General features: G+C 42.8%; 1 protein-coding gene across 1 annotated transcript in view; it reads left to right on the top strand.

Moving 5' to 3' along the window:
- The window catches only part of MRAP2 (melanocortin 2 receptor accessory protein 2), a 115,890-nt gene extending 107,326 nt beyond the window's left edge, over positions 1 to 8,564 (top strand). The window contains exon 3 of the mRNA XM_073589649.1: positions 7,995 to 8,564. Coding sequence (XP_073445750.1) covers positions 7,995 to 8,379 — 385 coding nt within the window. The 3' untranslated portion in view covers positions 8,380 to 8,564. The remainder of the gene's footprint in view (positions 1 to 7,994) is intronic.
- Positions 8,565 to 12,852: the final 4,288 nt, after the last annotated feature.

The raw sequence follows: 12,852 nt of genomic DNA, 5'->3' as shown, positions 1-12,852 counted from the left end.
TATTTAAGATTTTTTGGAACTTTTCGCAGTATTCAGGTTTCTTGGAAAAAAGCGTGGGTCTCAAGTGGCACCTCAGGCCACGTAGAATCCTGCTTAGCCTGTGATACTCAGCTAGTGTAACTGAGTGTAGATCAAATGATGTCAGCCTCCTCCGTTCCCGCTCGTAATCCTTTGTGCGGAGTTCATGAGCTGGAGTCTTGAGGAAGTCTCCTGGTTTAGTCACTTTCGAGAGAATTCTCGAGGCTGCTCCTTCATCAAAAGCGAATGTTTCGGAAGACATCTAAGGCACAGGTGCAAATACGCCAACAAGAAGGAGTAGTGATACAGACAAGGCGTGCACTCTGTGGATGAGGTAGGTGCAAGCTGAACCTGGAACTTAGTCCAGATGGTCATCCAGTGAAGAGAAAACAGCTGCACTCTGAGAAATTTTAATTTTCAATGCAAACATTTTTTTATTGAAGCACAGGGGAATAGTGCGTTGAGGTCAAAACCATCATGTACAGGATCGTTGTGTGCAAAATCATTGTAGAACAAAATTGTACAAATCAATGAGTTAGCCCATAGGATATTGGAGTTAGATCCAGTGAATATTGACTGAAGCAGCCGTGGAGCTGGGTTACGGCGAGGCCGGCATAATAGAGCAAATGACATAAATGCAACATAATTAGGCAGTGCAAGCATTATTAGGAAGTCGGTCTCCCATACTGTTTGCCTATGTCGTGAATGCAAGGGCTGCCAAAAATTTGTAGGCACTCCAATTCCCCTTGGAAGAGATGTGGAGGAGGGCCTCATAAAAAATGTTCCCATTAGAAAGGAGCGAGTCTCCTATACTTGTAATGTCCATGCACCAAATGTATGGGCTGACGAACATTTACCCCTGTGGGGTATACATGAACATATAGTATAACAATTTTTTTTTTACGGGCATCATAAAGACCCTTTTAAAAAACTATGTGGGTGTTGCATCATGGACCACAGTCACCCTGATGTTATGTTGGTGGAGGATGAGGACAAAATCAAATAGCCAAAATCAGGAAGCGTATACCCATGTGTGGGTGTGAAGAGGTGCATGGAAATACACCTCCCCAAAAAATACACTGGATTTGAGTTTGTCACGCTGCTATCAGTCGGTGGGGTTGAGAAGTCTGGTCCAATCCAGCCCTTGTTCATTTTTATAAGAGTCAGCCTGTCAGCATTTTCAGTTGACAGGTGGATGCGCTTATCAGTTATAATTTCACCAGCGGCACTAAAAACCCGCTCTGACAAAATGCTAGCGGCAGGGCAGGCCAGGACAAACAAGATATAGAGAGCCAGTTCATGCCACATGTCAAGCTTGGATACCCAATAATTATAAGGCACAGAGGACATTGACACAGTCAGCAAGGTACTCTGTCAGCATCTTGTGAGCAACTGCACTCCTTTACCCCGTGCCTCAGTACCCCTGTGCGATGGGAGGGTCTGAGAAAACTCTCCCAGAACTTTGACAGTGTTCTACTGCCTCTGCTGGATTGGAGTTGTGTCTCTCAACTTGGTTGTCCAACGAACTTGTGACCTCTGCTGCCAGCATTTTCAGATGGGAATTTTTTTAATAATTCTGCAACAAGGGCCTTCTGGTACTGCCCCATTTTAGTAGACCTGTCTGCCTCGGGAATAAGAGATAAAAAGTTATCCTTGTAGTATGGGTCTAGAATTGTCACAAACCAGTAATGACTGTCACCCAAAATTTTGAGGGTCACGGGAAAGGCAGCATAACAAATTAAGCCATGTGTGTCAGACTGCTAACAGGCAAGATTTTTGTGTCCTCACCAAGAGGAAGACTGACCATGCTCTCCTCTTCCTCCCTGTCCTCCGGCTATCCAAGCTGAACAGATGGTACGACAGTTGTGCAGGTAGTACCATCTGTAGCGCATTAAACTAGCTCCTGTTCCTCCTCCTCCTCATTGTCACCCAATCCACTTTGGAATTACAGGAGGCTGGATTGTCTTTAATTACCATGTATGGTTCCTTGCTCCATCTCATCGTGCTCCACCTGCAATGCATCCTCTTTGATTGCGAGCAGAGAGCATTTCAGAATGCAGAAAAGCGAAATGGTGACGCTAATTATGGCGTCATCGCCGCTCACCATCTTAGTGGAGTCCTCAAAGTTTTGTAGGTTGGTACATATATGACATCCCTCACAGGTCCTCAACTGGCAGCTTCAATAAATAGTACATGCAAAACACCAGTGTCAACGTCTACAGTGAAGAGGCAACTCCGGGATGCTGGCCTTCAGGGCAGAGTGGCAAAGAAAAAGCCATATCTGAGACTGGCTAACAAAATGAAAAGATTAATATGGGCAAAAGAACACAGATATTGGACAGAGGAAGATTGGAAAAAAGTGTCATGGACAGACAAATCCAAGTTTGAGGTGTTTGGATCACACAGAAGAACATTTGTGAGACGCAGAACTGAAAAGATGCTGGAAGAGTGCCTGACGCCATCTGTCAAGCATGGTGGAGGTAATATGATGGTCTGGGGTTGCTTTGGTGCTGGTAAAGTGGGAGATTTGTACATGGTAAAAAGGATTTTGAATAAGAAAGGCTATCACTTCATTTTGCAACGCCATGCCATACCCTGTGGACAGCGCTTAATTGGAGCCAATTTCATCCTACAACAGGACAATGACCCAAAGCACACCTCCAAATTATGCAAGAACTATTTAGGGAAGAAGCGGGCAGCTGGTATTCTATCTGTAATGGAGTGGCCAGCGCAGTCACCAGATCTCAACCCCATTGAGCTGTTGTGGGAGAATCTTGACCATATGGTATGCAGAAAGTGCCCATTCAAGCTAAACCAACTTGTGGGAGGGGCTTCTGGAAGCATGTTGTGAAATTCCTCCAGATTACCACAGCAAATCAACCGCTAGAATGCCAAAGGTCTGCAATGCTGTAATTGCTGCAAAGGAAGCATTTGACGAAAGCAAAGTTTGGAGAAAATTTAAAATCTTTTTTTCGAACCTTGTCAATGTCTGGACAAGATTTTAAATTCATTTGGCAACTCATTTCATTAATAAAAGTATGAGTTTTCATGGAAAACACAAAATTGACTGGGTGACCCCCAAACTTTTGAACGGTAGTGTATGTGTTATTTTATCGTGGCACAAACAAAGAAAATTTCTGAGTACCTCAAAAGAAGAGATATTTATTCTCATCAGGCTGTAAAGGTTTTGACATCACAATTCTATATAATATAAGAAATTAGGCAGTCCAGATCATGATGCAAAAATTTATTTAATGTATTAACAACTCAACTTCACGTTTGGGTCACAAACGACCTTGAGAACTACAAAAGAATATATCACAATAAGTATACATAAAAGCATACTGATCTGTATAAATTTCACAAATAGCAGTCTCTCATAGCCACAAAAAAACAGAAAACAAAAAACACAAACCCAGAAAATTAAGGGAAAAATCTTTATCATGTCATCATGAGCCTAATATTATAGAATAATAGTGTAGAAATTAGCTGTATGATAGATTATAGAAAAAGGACTGTAGAGGATATAGTCAGAGAGACACATGAATATAGTTCCATTCAATAGTTACCAGAGAGTGGCAAGGAGTGTGAATGACTGGAGTCACAATGCGAAATAAAAAATGGTATGCAATTTAATCAATTGTGAGAGCTAAAAGGTATAGTAAGATGAAAACAGCATTCATTCATTCACCTAGAGTGGGATCTATGTAGTGAAACTTACCAGCATAAGATCATACAGGCCAAATGGATGTAGAAACAACACAGGAGAATGGCATCATGGTGCATAGGAGACAAGTGCTAACAAACAAAGGCCATGTGCAGTTATTATAGGAAAGGCAGAGCGCATCAGCGGCTGCCATGTGTATCACTTCCTGGTGTATCAAGTTCCGGTTGTAGCAGATCATGTGACTGCCCCACCGAAAGTGATGTAATGCAGCAGGAAATGTCCCCATGCAGCGCCATCTTTTTGGATCCCTAAACACTGGTATCTGAATCTATTTGAGTCAGGTCTTACCATCTATCTTCTAGGATGAATGTGAAAAATGGGTTAATTGAAATAGCCTGCAACTCACTTACCCGTCTAGAAAATCTCTACCAGGAATAGTAGGTCACACTGAGGCCTACGCAGAGGTACTGCCTTTTTATCTCTGCAAATTTCCTGTTACTGGGGGGCAGATGCTATTCCTTAGTATGGTGCTGTGCGGATGATGGGAAAACAAGAAAATTCTCAAGGGTTCACAGATTATCTCATTACTATTGCATCTGTCAATTGTTAGATTAGGCAGCAGGTGAAAAGTCAGTTCTTGAAATTAATGTGTCTGGATCTGACTGAATTTGACAGGGACCAAATTAAGGTTAGTGGACTAGTCGTTGCATCTTCAAAAAATCAGAAATTCTGAGGTTTTCCCAGTACAATGTGGTTAGTGTCTATTGAAAGAAATCCAAAGATGGATGCCCGGCAAACCAGTGAAAGGGTCATGGGCGTCCAAAAAGTTAATGCTGGTAGGATGATAGAAAACTGTTTAAAAAAAAATTAATCATAGTTTGCTGTATATAGGAGTTCATAGCCAAAGAGTGGTATGTACCTTGGGTGTTTGAGCATCAGAAAATATTGAGAAATGGCATGTCGTTTTTTCTGATGATTAATATTTTATTTCACATTAAGTAGATAACTAGCTAAGTGTGCACCATGTACATGGGGGAGAGATGGCTCCAAGCTGCATTATGGGAAGGAGGCAAGCAGTGTGATGCTCTGCAGTGTTCTGCTAGGAAATCTTAATGTAGACATTTCACTTAGTCTAGGTTCAAAATACAGTACTCCCCAAGAAGCTAGCCTTACCTAAACATTGTTGCAGACCAAGTAAAGCCCATCATTGCTTGCAGTATTCTCCTATGATAGTTTGAAATCGCTGCGGAAAAAAACGCATCAAAAATGCGCAAGAACCGCCACGGAAAAATAGGTGCGGTTTCTGCGAAGGGATTCAGGTTTTTGAGCAGAAATTTTCTGCAACATGTGCACTTAGGCCTCTTTCACACTTCCGTTTTTGACAATCAGTCAAGATCCGCCAATTTTGAAAAAAAACGGATCCGCCATTTTTCTTTGCGGATCCGTTTTTTTCCCCATTGACTTTCATTATTGGCGGATCCTGACTGATTGCCGTCCATTGCATCCATTTTTTTCAGGATCTGCCACAATGTTAGTGTCCGTCAACATCCTCAAAGATTTGTAAACAGAGCTTGCAATGTTTTTTTTGCCGGCGGATCGTCCAGACACTGAATTAACCCCAAAATCTGTCTGGGTGCCGGAAAAAAAAAATTCTCTCTCTCTCTCGGCTGGCGGTTCCTTTAAATTTCCTCATTTTCAGGATCCGTCTGAAAACGGATCCTGTGCCATCCGTTCACATCAGTTGACAACGGATCCGCTTCTCTGCCTTTCTGGCGGATTGTAACTGATGCAAATAACTGAAGTGTGAAAAAGGCCTTAGCCTAAATGTTTAAAATGTTGACTTAACCAACAAGTTACCCAGATCTAAAGCTGATCAAGCAATTGTGAGTTATGCTAGACAAATTGATACTAATCCATGGAAGTCACACTTTGCAATTTACAGAAATAAGAGAATCTGCAGGTAATGTCTTAGTGCCAGACATACCACAGGATTCTTTCAAAAGTCGTTTAAAGTCCATGAAGACAAGTTTGCTGGACATTAAGTGTATGTACAGCAAATTGGACCTGACTGGTGCGGTGAAACATTTGACATTACTGCCTTTTGAAGAATCTGTCTCACTACATGTATATCAGTGTAGCAAAAAAAAGTAAATATACACTGATGAGCAAAAGGGTAACATGAACTTTTGACTTTCAGGTGCCATATCTCACCATCCACTACTGCTGAGACTACTATCATTTTATAGACTATCATCTTGGCTATCTCATACATAAATTTGACTTGCAACTATTTAACATATGATTAGTTATGCAGATTAATGTCATTTCACTGCATTGTCACTGTTTTGCTACTGGTACTGGAAAAATCTTTCTTCCTAAATACTACAAAATACAACCTGTTCTCACATCCCTAATAGCTCAGTGTGTTATTAGGCTGATTCCCTCAGGGAAAGGTCACTGGTTCAAATTGAGGAGCAGCCATGAAGATTTCCTAAGAAAAAAGAAACAGCATCAACCAGCTCATTGATAGCAGTTTCTCGCTCAACAAATTGCCAAACTGCATCATGTGAGTGCCACGACAATTGGAAGAATGCGAAATAAAGTCTGCCCATCAATTTAAAAGCCAAGAGGTGGACGTAAAAGCAAAATATCGGCGTCAACAAGTCAGCTCATCACAAGATCTATCAGTTGTAGCGTAACAAACAAGGGAGTAGAGGTGGCTCGTATGCATCGTAATATTGAGATTACAGATGTCCATGCAAGCACAGTGCGGCGCACAGTACACTAGTCTGGAATGGTGGCTCAAAAAAAAAGGTGAAGAAGCCTTGACTTAAATATCGTCATAAGAAGCATCAGCTCCTGTTTGCAAAGAAGTACGAAAAGTGGACAGTAGAAGATTGGAAACTGGTGACTTGGAGCAATGAGATGAAAGTCAATAGACTAGGCCCTGAGGGGTTCAAATCGGTTTGGAAGAAACAAAGGGAAAAGAGGCTAACGGATCGAAATTAAAGGAATTGGTAAGTTTGGTGGAGGAAGCCTGATGATATGGGATTATTTCACAGCCAAAGGCATTGGTATTTGAACAAGATTGATAGTGATGTCAATGCTGAACTATATGTGAGTATCCTACAAGACAAGTTAACTTCGTACACTCAAGTACTATGAAAAGGACGACAGTGTCCCAGCAGGAAAACAACCCCATGTGTTGAGATTGGCGAGGAAATGGTTCAAGGATAATGAAATGGAGGTGCTTGATTATTTCCCACAGTCCCCAGACCTCAACTCAATTGAACACTTTTGGGTAGAGTTGAAGAAAAAACTGTATACATAAGCGAGTCGACCAGTATGCACCAACTTTGGGAACGTGTAAGGCCGGTTTCATATTTGCGTATGGAGGAGCTGCGGACTTCCTCCATGAAGCTCTGCCCATGGCCGCACCTCCTCCATTCAGCTCAGCCTCTGTTGGCATGCGGCCGGCGTACCCTATCGTTACCATTAGGTACGCAGGCCGTGCCGATGTATGCGGATGCCTCCGCATGCGTCGTTTGACGGTGTGGTGACCTGCACCAAACGCAACGTGTTGCATTTTGGTGCGGTCGCTGAACCATCAAAACGACACATGCAGAGGCATCCGTATACATCAGCACGGCCTGCGTACCTAATGCTAAAGATAGGGAACGCATGCCGACGGAGGCGGAGGTGACCGGAGGAGGTGCGGACGTGGGTGGAGCTTAATGGAGGAAGTCCGCAGTCCTCCGCATCTCCTCTATACGCAAATGTGAAACCGGCCTAAAAGAGACCTGGGGTCAGATTTCACTTGAGATGCTTGAATCTGATTGAGAGCATGTCCAGAAGGACTCAGGCAGTCTTGAAAGCCAAAGGTGGATTAACAAAATACTACCAAAATAATAATAAATGTTATTTTAATTTTTAGGAGCAAAACAGTAAGTGACATGCAATGACATGACAATAATCTGCATAACTAGTCATATGCTAAATAGTTTCAAGTCAAATTTCTAGTATGAGATACTCAAGACGATTGTCTATAAAATGATGGTAGTCGCACGTTCAAAGCTGTAGTGGATGGTGAGATATGGAGCCTGAAAGTAATAAGTTCAAAATATTGTTACCCTTTTGCTCATCAATGTACAGCATTCAATGCATTAGTGTCTCTGTAAAAATCTTAAATATAGATGTTTATATATGTGATTAGAAATAATTGAATATTGTACTGTAAATTTGAAATATATTATTGTTTGCAAATGTACAAAACTGATTGTCTTAACTTTTGTCCCCTGTTAAATATTAGAAATATGGATCCAATTGAAAAGAGATTCCAAATGAACACTTTTGAAGCGGACTTTGGTAGAAGGTTAAAAGGCAATAGAATCTTCCCCCAGCAAGGAGCAGAAGACTCTAGGTCACTCTTTCATTGCTTCATTAATGAGGTTGATCAGTCAGACAGAGCAAAGTCAACTGACCGATCAACAGACAATGGAATTATTATTCACCAGACTGTCAGAAACTGTGTAGTTGAAGAGGATCCCAATGCTCTATCGAAATTCAACATTCCAAACTTTGTGAACACAGACCAAAACTCATCTTCAGCTGATGAGGATCTCCTCACTTATGAACCACCAATTATTTTAGAAAATAAACCAGCTTGTTCAATCCAACATAACCTTATGAAATGACAAGATTTACTCCAATATCAAACTTAAAGCACAGTGGTTATAAAAAAAAAAATCCAAACACCCGTCTTAAAATGCCAGGTTTTTGTCATGTAAAAAAATCTTATCAAGAATCATTTCAAAACTTTTTCCACCTTTTAATTTCACCCAATCTGTACAATTCAATAGAAAAATAAACTTTTTATTTTGCTGCCCAAAACTATTTCATAGAACTAAAATAATGTGGTTGCCACATATGCACACCCTTATACTAGTACCTTGTTGAAATACCCTTTGAATTTATGACAGCATTCAGTCTTTTTGGATAGAAGTCTACGGTATATCAGAAAGACATATCTAGAATTGGTTATCTTTGTCCACTCTTTCTTGCAGTAGCACTCCAAACCTGTCAGACTGCAAGGGCATTTCCTGTGCACAGCGCCCTCTTTAGGTAAACCTAAAGATGGGTCATTCTAAAACTTTAGTCTTCTGGCAAAGCCATTCTTTTCTTGATTTGGAGATATGCTTAGTGCTGTTGTGCTGAAAGGTAAAATTCTTACTTATCGATAATGTATGTAAAGCACTGTGGAATTAATGGCACTATATAAATGAGTAAAAATAAATAAATCTTCAGCTTTTTAATAGATGCCTGAAGGTTTTGATGAGACTTTGACTTTGGAACAGTTCATAATTTATTCTGCCTTGACTAAAGCCTCAGTTCCATCTGCTAAAAAACAGCTCCAATTCATTACGCTGCCGCTTGGATGTTTTTCATCTGTAAGGAAAGACTTCCTTCTTGCTACCCTACCCCACAGAACAGACACATGAAGAATACAGGGGATTGCTGTCACATACAGGACACAACCAGTACTTGCCAGACATTCCTGCTGCCCGTTTAGTGTTGCTGTAGACTTCTTGGCAGCCTCCTGGACCAATTTTCTGCTAGTCTTTTCATAGATTTTTAGGGGACGTCCAGGTCTAAGTAATATAATGTTCTATACTTTATACTTATTGATGACAGTCTTCACAATGTTCCATTGTATATCTAATGATTTGGAAATTTATTTGTACCCATCTCCTGATTTGGTAATTTTCAACAATGAGATCCCTTTGCTGTGTTGTATGCTGTTTACTGACAATGGCTTTTGCTGTAATATGCAACTAAAAAATTGTCAGGAAAATCCTACTAGAACAGCTAAACTTCATATTGAGTTATAAATAGAGTTGAGCGATACCAGCCGATACTTGAAAATATCGGATCGGAATGGATCGGCCGATCTTAAAAAAAAGTATCGGTATCGCCGATTCCGATACCGGGAACCAATGCAAGTCAATGGGGCCAAAATATCGGAATTAAAAAAAACCTTTCTTTCCTTGTAGGTTAATTCTACATGAAGAAAAACAACTAAGAATAATGTAGAATGTATTGTGGGAGGTGGAGGAGACATTAAAGCCATAGAGGTTTAGCCCAATCAAATGGAATAGCAGGAATTAAACTTTTTTTTTAAAGACGTTAGGAGTTACAAAGATATTGACTATGTTAGCCTCATTTATATTTTGCCAGACATGTATGTCTTCTTCTTCTTCTTTCTTATTCTTCTTCCTTTTTTTACCTTCTTCTTCTTCTTATTCCTTTTTTTACATTCTTCTTCTTCTTCTTCCTTTTTTTACATTCTTCTACTTCCTTTTTTTACATTCTTCTTCTTATTCCTTTTTTTACATTCTTCTTCTTCCTTTTTTTAAATTCTTCTACTTCCTTTTTTTACATTCTTCTTCTTCTTCCTTTTCTTACATTCTTCATATTCTTCTTATTCAACAATTATTATTCTACATATTCAACTTCTTCATCTTCTTCCTATTCTTCTTCATCATATTCTTGTTTGTGTCAGGCATTCCTGTAGTTGTTATCTAGAAAAGTTAGAAGTTTACACCTTCCGTTCTGCCTGTCACAAAAGATTTACAACAGGATTTGTCCGCGTTCAGTTTGGCCTGCAGCAGCAGGCCTTTTCCAGGGGCACCACGAGGAGGAACGGACTCACCCCCATACACTGCTTAGTCTTCTTCTGCTTATAAATAAGATAATATCATTTGCTCAGAGTATTAGTCTTATGCTTAATGTTCTTCTGCTTTGTTTTTTTATGCTTCTTTGTCTTCTCTCTCTTGTTGTTCTGCATCTTGGTGGTTGTCTTCCTGTTCTTTGTCCTCTTGAACCAGCTGACGGTACTGGCACCCGGAGGGGCAGCAGAAGGAACAAGAGCCAATGGCACTACCGAGGACCAGCTGACGGTGCTGGAACCCGGTTACTAAGCAGGAGGTACCTGTGCTACAAAGCACTACCAAGGACCAGCAGACGTTGCCGGAACTCGGATACCGAGATGGAGGCACCTAGGCCAAAGGCTCTGACGAGAACCAGCTGACGGTGCTGGAACCCGGAGGGGTAGCAGAAGCTGCAAGAGCAAATGGAAATAGCGAGGACCAGCTGACAGTGCTGGCACCCGGAGGGGCAGCAGAAGGAATAAGAGCCAATGGCACAACTGAGGACGAGCTGACGGTGCTGGAACCCGGTTACTAAGCAGGAGGTACCTGTGCTACAAAGCACTACCAAGGACCAGCAGACGTTGCCGGAACTCGGATACCGAGATGGAGGCACCTAGGCCAAAGGCTCTGACGAGAACCAGCTGACGGTGCTGGAACCCGGAGGGGTAGCAGAAGTTACCCCTGAAAAGCAAAGTTGGCATGCCGCAAGCTGGCCGCAGTTACCGAATCACACAGTCCTACAGGGGGTGCTTGTCCTACTGGCACTACGGAACAAGCCTTTCTTACCAGAACCCGCAGTCCACATAGGAAGCACCTAAACTGCTGGCACCCTAGCCTCGGCTAACCCAACCGCAACACGACATGGCAACTTGGGGTGGCAAACTGACATTGACACTTCCCGGAAACAGCAGGCAGGGCTGGAACCAAGCTGTGCAGGAGGGAGTACCCATGCCAAAGTCAGTTATGAGCAGCAACTGGCGATGTTGGAGCCCAGGGACAAGCACTTAGCAGGTTGAGGCCTGATGTGCTGTCAATTGGGAGGCAGCAGGACAGATTGCCATCAAAACAGCAGGGGAACAGCTGACGTTACTGAACCCCACAAACACAGGAGCTAGTGTTTTACTCTGTGAAGACGGCACTTCCGAGCAACAACTGGCTGTGTTGAAGCCCAGGGACAAGCACGGAGCAGGCTGAGGCTGCATTGAAGAAATTTTAAGATCGGTTGTAGACTTCTACTAATTTTAACCAAGCTCCACTTAGGCCTGTGGCTTCACTGATTTTCGTATTTCCCCTGTCCTCCAACCCCGCCAGTTACAGCTCCGAAGTGGCGTCTGCACAATCCACACTTGTTTCTGTGTTCCAGGTGTTCAGTCCGGTCAGTTAATCCCCTGATGTGTGTCCGGCAATGTCGCCTGCTCTGTCCACATTCCCATAACTAGTTATGGGAATGTGGACAGAGCAGGCGACATTGCCGGACACACATCAGGGGATTAACTGACCGGACTGAACACCTGTAACACAGGAACAAGTGTGGATTGTGCAGACGCCACTTCGGAGCTGTAACTGGCGGGGTTGGAGGACAGGGGAAATACAAATATCAGTGATACTCGTATTTCCCCTGTCCTCCAACCCCCCAAGTTACAGCTCCGAAGTGGCGTCTGCACAATCCACACTTCCTGTGTAACAGGTGTTCAGTCCGGTCAGTTAATCCCCTGATGTGTGTCCGGCAATGTCGCCTGCTCTGTCCACATTCCCATAACTAGTTATGGGAATGTGAACAGAGCAGGCGACATTGCCGGACACACATCAGGGGATTAACTGACCGGACTGAACACCTGTAACACAGGAACAAGTGTGGATTGTGCAGACGCCACTTCGGAGCTGTAACTGGCAGGGTTGGAGGACAGGGGAAATACGAGAGACAATGGAGCCACAGGCCTAATTGGAGCACGGTTAAAAATCAGTAGTGGTATGACTGTGTAGGCAGCAGGAGACTTTGCCATCCACACAGCAGGGGATCAGCTGACGTTACTGAACCCCACTGAGACACGAGAGCAAGTGTCTCTTTCCGTGTGGACGGCACTTCCGAGCTACAACTGGCTGTGTTGAAGCCCAGGAAATAGGAGGGTGTAGGCAGAGGCCTACTGTATTTGGAATGTGGTGACAGCAGGAGAGACTGCCATCCACACAGCAGGGGATCAGCTGACGTTACTGAACCCCACTGAGACACGGGAGCAAGTATCTCTTTCCGTGTGGACGGCACTTCCGAGCTACAACTGGCTGTGTTGAAGCCCAGGAAATAGGAGGGTGTAGGCTGAGGCCTACTGTCTTTGGAATGCGGAGACAGCAGGAGAGACTGCCATCCACACAGCAGGGGATCAGCTGACGTTACTGAACCCCACTGAGACACGGGAGCAAGTGTCTCTTTCCGTGTGGACGGCACTTCCGAACTACAACTGA

This window comes from Dendrobates tinctorius, unplaced genomic scaffold (genome assembly GCF_039654945.1).
Source record: "Dendrobates tinctorius isolate UK_male_01 unplaced genomic scaffold, ASM3965494v1 ptg000111l, whole genome shotgun sequence".
Lineage (NCBI taxonomy): Eukaryota > Metazoa > Chordata > Amphibia > Anura > Dendrobatidae > Dendrobates > Dendrobates tinctorius.
This window is presented reverse-complemented; position numbering and strand designations above follow the sequence as displayed.